Genomic DNA, 10,904 nt, shown 5'->3' on the forward strand with positions numbered 1-10,904 from the left:
TCGTGGGAGAGAAGTGGGTGCGGTCCACTTCCTGTCCTCAATTTGCCCGCAGCGGAGGAGTGCAGAGAGCAGGGAAACGCAACCCCAGAGAGATCCTGCCCTGCAGCATGCAGCAGACTGCTGGCCCAGTCCTGGCTCCATGGGGTGCTGTGTGGGCCCAAGCAAGTTGACCAATCTCCCTGAACCTTAATTCAATCCTAGGTGGCCCAATTCCAGTAGCCATTATAGGACTGCCCTGCAGGGACAGTTAATTAACTCAGGAAAAGCAACCTAGCTCCAAGGTTAGCAACCAGGAGTTCCAGTTGATTCCATTAGTGCACCCCTTGAGGCATTCCCAAGCTGGAGTCTGGTGGAAGATGAGGCTCAGTGTGATTGGATGGAAGCACCAACCTATCAAGGAGAAGTCCCACCCACTCTGCCCTGTGCGTCTATAAAGGCGACGGGTGGCGGCCGCGGCACTCATTGAAGCCGCCAGTTGGGAGAGGAGCAGAGCCAGGCCGGTGCTCCCGAAGGCAGCAAGATGTTGCGAGCCACAGCTCCCTGCTGGTTCCCACCTGGATACCCAGAAGCTAAGAAGGTGGCCGAGGAGGCGGCCCTGGAGGCAAGAAGCCGCCAGTTGGGAGCGGAGCAGAGCCAGGCCGGTGCTCCCGAAGGCAGCAAGATGTTGCGAGCCACAGCTCCCTGCTGGTTCCCACCTGGATACCCAGAAGCTAAGAAGGTGGCCGAAGAGGCGGCCCTCGAGGCTCCAGAATTCCCCCTGCCCTCTCATCAGCCTGCCCAGAGCTTCGGGCTCCGGGTGCCCCAGATGCACAACCAGGCCTCCGCATTTGTGGACATCCAGGCGGAGCCCCAGAACAGGGGTCCGGCGGTGCCCCCAGCGTGTCCCAAGGTGGTGACGGAGGCGTGCTACTTCCCTGCACAGAGGGGATCGGCCTGCTGCTTGCCAGCCGCCCCAAGGCTGACAGAGAGGCCCTCGGGAGTCCGCATCTCAGCCCCCAGGAAGAGGAAGACGATCGCCCAGTCTTCCAGCCCTTTCTTGGTCACAGGTTGCACAGATGCCAAGAGAACCCGCGTGGCCAGCAGCAGCCAACGCTCCAGTGGCTCCAAGGTCGGCAGACAGCCAGGGAAGACGCGCAACAGGTCAGGGATGGCATGCAAGACCACCACCACCATCAGCTCTAAGCGAATCGTCCGTCGTCCATCCTTACCGAGTTTGAAGAAACCTATTATCCTCCGAAGGTCTGGGTGCCAAGTCCCCACCGTCCTCCGCCGAGGCTATCTCCAACTGTTCACCGAAGAGTGTCTCAAGTTCTGCGCCTCCAAGCAGGAGGCCGAGGAGAAGGCGCTGAACGAGGAGAAGGTGGCCTACGACTGCAGCCCCAACAAGAACAGGTACCTGAACGTGGTCCTGAACACCCTCAAGAGACTGAAGGGCCTGACCCCCAGCTCCATGCCGGGCCTCAGCAGGGCCGCCCTGTACAGCCGCCTCCAGGAGTTCCTGCTCAGCCAGGACCAGCTCGAGGAGAACGGCTACCCCTTCCCGCACCCCGAGCGGCCCGGAGGCGCCGTCCTCTTCACTGGCCAGGGGAAGGGGCCCGGCGACTCCTCCTGCAGGGTCTGCTGCCGTTGTGGCACCGAGTACCTGGTGTCCTCCTCGGGCCGCTGTGTACGCGACCAGTTGTGTTATTATCACTGGGGGCGGGTCCGCTCGAGCCAGGTGGCTGGAGGCCGGGTTAGCCAGTACACCTGCTGTGCAGCTGCTCCTGGCTCTGTGGGCTGCCAGGTGGCAAAGCAGCACGTGCGGGACGGCCGCAAGGACAGCCTCGATGGCTTCGTGGAGACCTTCAAGAAAGAGTTGTCCAGAGACGCTTATCCAGGAATCTACGCCTTGGACTGTGAGATGTGCTACACCACGCATGGCCTAGAGCTGACCCGCGTCACCGTGGTGGACGCCGACATGCGAGTGGTGTACGACACCTTCGTCAAGCCCGACAACGAGATCGTGGACTACAACACCAGGTTTTCCGGAGTCACCGAGGCCGACGTCGCCAAGACGAGCATCACCTTGCCCCAAGTGCAAGCCATCCTGCTGAGCTTTTTCAGCGCCCAAACCATCCTCATCGGGCACAGCCTGGAGAGCGATCTGCTGGCCCTGAAGCTCATCCACAGCACCGTGGTGGACACGGCCGTGCTCTTCCCGCACTACCTGGGTTTCCCCTACAAGCGTTCCCTCAGGAATCTCGCGGCCGACTACCTGGGACAGATCATCCAGGACAGCCAGGACGGCCACAACTCCAGCGAGGACGCAAACGCCTGCCTGCAGCTGGTGATGTGGAAGGTCCGACAGCGCGCCCAGATCCAGCCACGCCACCGGTCCGCCTCTCCCGCCGCCCTGGCCTGTCCTTGGCCCCAGGCCCCTTCCACAACCGCCATCAGTCCCGAGAGCTCACCCTGTCCACCTCGCCGCAAGGCCAAAGAAACCGGAGCAGTCGACGGCAGGAGAGGGCAAAAAGCCAAGAGTAACCCCAACCGGCCACTCCCAGTCCCCCGGAATCCCTGCCGCGGACCCTCGGGCCTGTCCCCATCCCTCTGCCCTTCCCAGACCTCTGTCCTTCCACTAATCGCCTCCCGCAGCACCGAGCCGCCACTCCCAGTCCCCCGAGTCCCTGCCGCGCCCCCTCGCGCCTGTCCACATCCCTCTGCCCATCCGAGACCTCTGTCCTTACACCACTAGCCACCCCACGTGGGACTTCCATGGCCTCTGAGTACAAGGCCAGCCCCCCGGCCCACCAGCTTTCTGAATGTGTGCTTACCTGTTTTTCTCGAGAGGCACCACAGTGAGGTGGGTGAAGCACTTAGGCTCTGGAGTTAGATATCTGGGTTCAAGGCCAAATTCCACCACTTACTAGGTTTCTAATATTGCACAGATAATGTCTTTGCGCTTCTACCTTTTGATCTTTAAAGTGTGATCAAAAGAGACTTAGACTCCCACATCATAATCATGGGAAACTTTAACAGCCCTCTGTAAACATTAGACAGACCAACGAGACAGAAATCTAAAAAGGATATCCAGGAATTGAACTCAGCTCTGCACCAAGCGGACCTAGGAGACATCTACAGAACGCTCCACACCAAATCGACAGAATATACATGCTTCTCAGCACCACATCACACTTATTTCCACATTGACCACATAGTTGGAAGTAAAGCACTCCTCAGTAAATGTAAAATAACAGAAATTACTGCAAACGGTCTCTCAGACCACATTGCAATCAAAGTAGACCTCAGGATAAAGAAACTCACTCAAAACCGCTCAACTGCATGGAAACCGGACAACCTGCTCCTGAATGAGTACTGGGTACATAACGAAATGAAGGCAGAAAGAAAGATATTCTCTGAAACCAATGAAAACAAAGGCACAACATACCAGAATCTCTGCGTCACATTTAAAGCAGTGTGTAGAGGGAAATTTATAGCACTAATTGCCCACGAGAGAAAGCAGGAAAAATCAAAAATGCATACCCTAACATCACCATTAAAAGAATGAGAGAAGCAAGAGCAAACACATTCAAAAACTAGCAGAAGGCAAGAAATAACTAAGATCCGAGCAGAACTGATGGAGATAGAGACACAATAAACCCTTCAACAAATCAATGAATCCAGGAGCGGGTTTTTTGCAGTGATCAACAAAATTGATAGAGCACTAGCAAGACTAAGAAAGAAGAAAAGAAAGAAGAATCAAACAGATGCAGTAAAAAATGATAAAGGGGATATCACCACGGATCCCACAGAAATACAAACTACCATCAGACAATACTATCAGCACCTCTAAGCTAATGAACTAGAAAATCTAGAAGAAATGGATAAATTCCTGGACGCATACAACCTCCCCAGAGTAAACCAGGAAGAAGTTGAATGCCTGAGTAGATCACTAACAGGCTCTGAAATTGAGGCAATAATTAACAGCCTATCAAGCAATAAAACTCCAGGACCAGACGGATTCACAGCCGAATTCTACCAGAAGGACAAGGAGGAGCTGGTACCATGCCTTCTGAAACTATTCCAATCAACAGAAAAAGAGGGAATCCTCCCTCACTCATTTCATGAGGCCGGCATCATCCTGATCCCAAAGCCTGAGAGAGACACAACCCAAAAAGAGAATTTTAGGCCTATGTCCCTGAGGAACATCGATGGGAAAATCCTCCATAAAATACTGGAAAACCGAATCCAGCAGCACATCAAAGAGCTTATCCATCATGATGCAGTGGGCTTCATCCCTGACATGCAAGGCTGGTCCAACATATGCAAAACAATAAACATAATCCAGCATATAATCAGGACCAAAGACAGAAACCGCGTGATTATCTCAACAGATGCAGAAACGGCCTTCGACAAAATTCAACAGCCCTTCATGCCAAAAACTCTCAATGAATTAGGTATTGATGGGACATCTCCCAAAATAATACGGGCTATTTAGGGCAAACCCACAGCCAATATCATACTGAATGGGCAAAAAGTGGAAGCATTCCCTTTGCAAACTGCCACAAGACAGGGATGCCCTCTCTCACCACTCCTATTCAACATAGTGTTGGAACTTCTGCCCAGGGCAATCAGGCAGGAGAAAGAAATAAAGAGAAATCAATTAGGAAAAGAGGAAGTCAAATTGTCCCTGTTTGCAGATGACATGATTGAATATTTAGAAAACCCCATCGTCTCAGCCCAAAATCTCCTTAAGCTGATAAGCAACTTCAGCAAAGTCTCAGGATACAAAATCGAGGTGCAAAAATCACAAGCATTCTTATACACCAATAAGAGGCAAACAGAGAGCCAAATCATGAGTGAGCTCCCATTCACAATTGCTTCAAAGAGAATAAAATGCCTAGGAATCCAACTAACAAGGGATGTGAAGGACCTCTTCAAGGAGAACTACAAAGCATTGCTCCACGAACTAAAAGAGGAGACAAACAAATGGAAGAATATTCCACCATCACGGATTGGAAGAATCAATATCGTGAAAATGGCCATACTGCCCAAGGTAAATTATAGATTCAATGCCATCCCCATCCAACTACCAATGACTTTCTTCACAGAACTGGAAAAAACTGCTTTAAAGCTCATATGGAACCACAAAACGGCCCCCACTGCCAACATAATCCTAAGCCAAAAGAACAAAGATGGAGGCATCAAGCTGTCCGACTTCAAGCTACAGTAGAAGGCTACAGTAACCAAAGAGCATGCTATCGGTTGCCGTTTTGGTTAGCGTAGACCAATGGAACAGAATAGAGCCCTCAGAAATAATACGACACATCTACAACCATCTGATCTTTGACAAACCTGACAAAAACAAGAAATGGGGAAAGGATTCCTTATTTAAAAAATGGTGCTGGGAAAACAGGCTAACCATATGTCGAAAGCTGAAATCGGATCCCTTCCTTACACCTTGTACAAAAACTAATTGAAGACAGATGAAAGACTTAAATGTTAGATCTTAAACCATACAAACCCTAGGAGAAAACCCAGCCAATACCATTGAGGACAAAGGCATGGGCAAGGACCTCATGTCTAAAACGCCAAAAGCAATGGCAACGAAAGCCAACATTGACAAACAGCATCTAATTACACTAAAGACGTTCTGCATAGCTAAAGAAACTCCCATGAGAGTGAACAGGCATCCTGCAGAAAGGGAGAACATTTTTGCAATCTACTCATCTGACAAAAGGCTAATATCCAGAATCTACTAAGACCTCAAACAGAGTTACAAGAAAAACCAAACAAGCCCATCAACAAGTGGGGGAAGGATATGAAGAGACACTTCTCAAAAGAAGACATTTATGCAGCCAACAGACACATGAAAAAATGCTCATCAAAACTGGCCATCAGAGAAATGCAAATCAAATCCGCAATGAGATATCATCTCACACCAGTTAGAATAGCGATCATTAAAAAGTCAGGAAACAACAGGTGCTGGAGAGGTAGTGGACAAATAGGAACACTTTTACACTGTTGGTGGGGCTGTAAACTAGTTCAACGGTAGCGGAAGATAGTGTGGCGAATCCTCAAGGATCTCGAAATAGAAATACCGTTTGACCCAGCCATCCCATTGCTGGGTATATATACCCATAGGATTAGAAATCATGCTGCTAAAAGGACACACGCAGACGTATGTTTATTGCGGCACCATTCACAGTAGCAAAGACTTGGAACCAACCCAGATGTCCATCAATGATAGACTGGATTAAGAAAATGTGGCACAAATACACCATGGAATACTATGCAGCCATGAAAAAGCATGAGTTCATCCCCTTTCGAGGGACACGGATGAAGCTGGAAACCATCATTCTTAGCAAACTATCGCAAGGACAAAAAAAGCAAACACCGCATGTTCTCATTCATAGGTGGGAATTGAAGTATGAGAACGCTTGGACACAGAAAGGGGAACATCACACACCGGGGCCTGTCATGGGCGGGGGGAGGGGGAGGGGGAGGGATAGCATTAAGAGATATACCTAATGTAAATGACTAGTGAATGGGTGCAACACACCAACCAGGTGAATCTTGGAAGGCAAAAGCTACTGAATTTAGCGAATTTGTGGAGGCATTCCCAGAAATCAGCCAGGTGAAGTATCACACAACCGAAGACTGCACAACTCCTGTAAGGCAGCACGATGCGGCAAACCCAGACGGCCACTCTTCTCACCCCTCCTCCGTTGGCTGTTCTGGGTAATGAGGTTCAAAAGTCACCTAGGCAACTGCCAAAATAGCTGAAATGGAGTAAGGGCTTCAGGCTGGTGCCTAGCAGAGGTCCACCTGACCCCCGTAAGCTGCTGAACAAGAAGGGCTGCCAGAAATGTCCCCCCAGGGAATTTGGTGGAGACGAAGACCCGCTCACTGGACAAGGGTTCCTCCCAGGAGACGCCCGAGCGGAAGAAACGGGCTGTGAGCCACGCCCTTTCACCCTCCGCTACCCCGCCCTGGGCTGGTGAAGGTGCGCGTAAGGATGAGGACTACTGAGCCCTGAAGAAATAAATCCTTCCCCTTTGACCCCAAGGAGGATTGCCTGTGAGGATCTTCAACGAGTCTACCCGTGTCTAGACACGGGAGCAGGTCTGTCCGGCACAGCACCTCCCTCAAGGAGGAGAAGAGTGAGGAGAAAGGAAACTCAAGTCTGACCATTCTGTCCTGGGAGAGAAGAGGAGGATCTCATCTCTCATCTGTCCAAGCAAGGCAAGGAGACTTTCTCTCATCTTTCCAAGCAAGGCAAGGAGACTTTGTATAATTAGGAAACAAAAAGAATTTAGAAGGAATGAAAGCAGCCCGTAAGGTGCATTCCTAAGGACTGCCCATTGAAACTGACACAATTGCCCTTGTTTGATGAGAGGAATGAGCAGAGCACTGAGGTGGTGAACAGGGATCTAGTGAGACTTTCCCAGCATGTTTCTACCAAAGCTTTCTCTAAGCTTCTCGGAACACTCTCCTAATAAGCAGATGTTTGGCCCTTCAGAAAGTCAACAAGCAAAATGCCTTGAGTGTCCCAAAACACTGATGCCATGATGTTGGCTCCTGACTGGCCTCCTTTTCCTTTGACTGGACCACTGCCACCTCTCGGTAGCCGTCGCTTTGATGATGCTTTGCCTTCGAGGTCATATTGGTAAAGCCATGTTCCAACTTCCGGTTACAATTTGTCAGAGGGATGCGTCAGGATCGTGATCCCTCCTGTTTAAAATTTCCACTGATAGCTCTCGTCGTAACTGCAGCTGATCTGGGCACAGTGGTTTTCACAGCCACTGCAGGATTCATCTCCCACATCTTCTCACCTCTTCTTGAAACAAGCTATACATTCGTAAAGAGTTCAATTCTTTGGGGTAGTGTCCTTAGAAGCTTTTGTGAAAACATCAATGATTTCTTCATTCTTCCACCCAAGCGTCACCAGAAATTTGATGTTTGCTCTTGCTGCAATTTTCGTGGAATTCATGTTGCTCTGATAGGAGTCCTTTTCAGTGGATGTCTCATCCTTCTCAGTGCCTCAAACTCGATCTAGTTCAGAAAGGTTATAAGAAGTTCGGACAAGTTTATTTGAGTGCAAACCAGTGGAAACCCATGCATAGTTTCTTCACAATGTGCATTTTCTATGAACCTTTTGAAGAACCCCTGTGTTGAACATTGCCCAAGTCGTGGGAGAGAAGTGGGTGCGGTCCACTTCCTGTCCTCAATTTGCCCGCAGCGGAGGAGTGCAGAGAGCAGGGAAACGCAACCCCAGAGAGATCCTGCCCTGCAGCATGCAGCAGACTGCTGGCCCAGTCCTGGCTCCATGGGGTGCTGTGTGGGCCCAAGCAAGTTGACCAATCTCCCTGAACCTTAATTCAATCCTAGGTGGCCCAATTCCAGTAGCCATTATAGGACTGCCCTGCAGGGACAGTTAATTAACTCAGGAAAAGCAACCTAGCTCCAAGGTTAGCAACCAGGAGTTCCAGTTGATTCCATTAGTGCACCCCTTGAGGCATTCCCAAGCTGGAGTCTGGTGGAAGATGAGGCTCAGTGTGATTGGATGGAAGCACCAACCTATCAAGGAGAAGTCCCACCCACTCTGCCCTGTGCGTCTATAAAGGCGACGGGTGGCGGCCGCGGCACTCATTGAAGCCGCCAGTTGGGAGAGGAGCAGAGCCAGGCCGGTGCTCCCGAAGGCAGCAAGATGTTGCGAGCCACAGCTCCCTGCTGGTTCCCACCTGGATACCCAGAAGCTAAGAAGGTGGCCGAGGAGGCGGCCCTGGAGGCAAGAAGCCGCCAGTTGGGAGCGGAGCAGAGCCAGGCCGGTGCTCCCGAAGGCAGCAAGATGTTGCGAGCCACAGCTCCCTGCTGGTTCCCACCTGGATACCCAGAAGCTAAGAAGGTGGCCGAAGAGGCGGCCCTCGAGGCTCCAGAATTCCCCCTGCCCTCTCATCAGCCTGCCCAGAGCTTCGGGCTCCGGGTGCCCCAGATGCACAACCAGGCCTCCGCATTTGTGGACATCCAGGCGGAGCCCCAGAACAGGGGTCCGGCGGTGCCCCCAGCGTGTCCCAAGGTGGTGACGGAGGCGTGCTACTTCCCTGCACAGAGGGGATCGGCCTGCTGCTTGCCAGCCGCCCCAAGGCTGACAGAGAGGCCCTCGGGAGTCCGCATCTCAGCCCCCAGGAAGAGGAAGACGATCGCCCAGTCTTCCAGCCCTTGCTTGGTCACAGGTTGCACAGATGCCAAGAGAACCCGCGTGGCCAGCAGCAGCCAACGCTCCAGTGGCTCCAAGGTCGGCAGACAGCCAGGGAAGACGCGCAACAGGTCAGGGATGGCATGCAAGACCACCACCACCATCAGCTCTAAGCGAATCGTCCGTCGTCCATCCTTACCGAGTTTGAAGAAACCTATTATCCTCCGAAGGTCTGGGTGCCAAGTCCCCACCGTCCTCCGCCGAGGCTATCTCCAACTGTTCACCGAAGAGTGTCTCAAGTTCTGCGCCTCCAAGCAGGAGGCCGAGGAGAAGGCGCTGAACGAGGAGAAGGTGGCCTACGACTGCAGCCCCAACAAGAACAGGTACCTGAACGTGGTCCTGAACACCCTCAAGAGACTGAAGGGCCTGACCCCCAGCTCCATGCCGGGCCTCAGCAGGGCCGCCCTGTACAGCCGCCTCCAGGAGTTCCTGCTCAGCCAGGACCAGCTCGAGGAGAACGGCTACCCCTTCCCGCACCCCGAGCGGCCCGGAGGCGCCGTCCTCTTCACTGGCCAGGGGAAGGGGCCCGGCGACTCCTCCTGCAGGGTCTGCTGCCGTTGTGGCACCGAGTACCTGGTGTCCTCCTCGGGCCGCTGTGTACGCGACCAGTTGTGTTATTATCACTGGGGGCGGGTCCGCTCGAGCCAGGTGGCTGGAGGCCGGGTTAGCCAGTACACCTGCTGTGCAGCTGCTCCTGGCTCTGTGGGCTGCCAGGTGGCAAAGCAGCACGTGCGGGACGGCCGCAAGGACAGCCTCGATGGCTTCGTGGAGACCTTCAAGAAAGAGTTGTCCAGAGACGCTTATCCAGGAATCTACGCCTTGGACTGTGAGATGTGCTACACCACGCATGGCCTAGAGCTGACCCGCGTCACCGTGGTGGACGCCGACATGCGAGTGGTGTACGACACCTTCGTCAAGCCCGACAACGAGATCGTGGACTACAACACCAGGTTTTCCGGAGTCACCGAGGCCGACGTCGCCAAGACGAGCATCACCTTGCCCCAAGTGCAAGCCATCCTGCTGAGCTTTTTCAGCGCCCAAACCATCCTCATCGGGCACAGCCTGGAGAGCGATCTGCTGGCCCTGAAGCTCATCCACAGCACCGTGGTGGACACGGCCGTGCTCTTCCCGCACTACCTGGGTTTCCCCTACAAGCGTTCCCTCAGGAATCTCGCGGCCGACTACCTGGGACAGATCATCCAGGACAGCCAGGACGGCCACAACTCCAGCGAGGACGCAAACGCCTGCCTGCAGCTGGTGATGTGGAAGGTCCGACAGCGCGCCCAGATCCAGCCACGCCACCGGTCCGCCTCTCCCGCCGCCCTGGCCTGTCCTTGGCCCCAGGCCCCTTCCACAACCGCCATCAGTCCCGAGAGCTCACCCTGTCCACCTCGCCGCAAGGCCAAAGAAACCGGAGCAGTCGACGGCAGGAGAGGGCAAAAAGCCAAGAGTAACCCCAACCGGCCACTCCCAGTCCCCCGGAATCCCTGCCGCGGACCCTCGGGCCTGTCCCCATCCCTCTGCCCTTCCCAGACCTCTGGCCTTCCACTAATCGCCTCCCGCAGCACCGAGCCGCCACTCCCAGTCCCCCGAGTCCCTGCCGCGCCCCCTCGCGCCTGTCCACATCCCTCTGCCCATCCGAGACCTCTGTCCTTACACCACTAGC

At 53.4% G+C, this 10,904-nt stretch overlaps 2 protein-coding genes across 2 annotated transcripts; both read left to right on the forward strand.

Moving 5' to 3' along the window:
- Positions 1-1,162: 1,162 nt before the first annotated feature.
- LOC134730938 (exonuclease GOR-like) lies at positions 1,163-2,734 on the forward strand (the record flags this gene model as incomplete). The annotated part of the gene is made up of 1 exon (XM_063606613.1): positions 1,163-2,734. A coding segment is annotated over one exon (1,572 nt), but the record flags the coding sequence as incomplete, so codon positions are not given.
- Positions 2,735-8,830: 6,096 nt separating this feature from the next.
- Positions 8,831-10,567, forward strand: LOC134730939 (exonuclease GOR-like; the record flags this gene model as incomplete). Its single annotated transcript, XM_063606614.1, has 1 exon — positions 8,831-10,567. A coding segment is annotated over exon 1 (1,737 nt), but the record flags the coding sequence as incomplete, so codon positions are not given.
- Between the last annotated feature and the right edge of the window lie 337 nt (positions 10,568-10,904).

This window comes from Pan paniscus, chromosome 7 (assembly GCF_029289425.2).
Source record: "Pan paniscus chromosome 7, NHGRI_mPanPan1-v2.0_pri, whole genome shotgun sequence".
Classification (NCBI taxonomy): domain Eukaryota; kingdom Metazoa; phylum Chordata; class Mammalia; order Primates; family Hominidae; genus Pan; species Pan paniscus.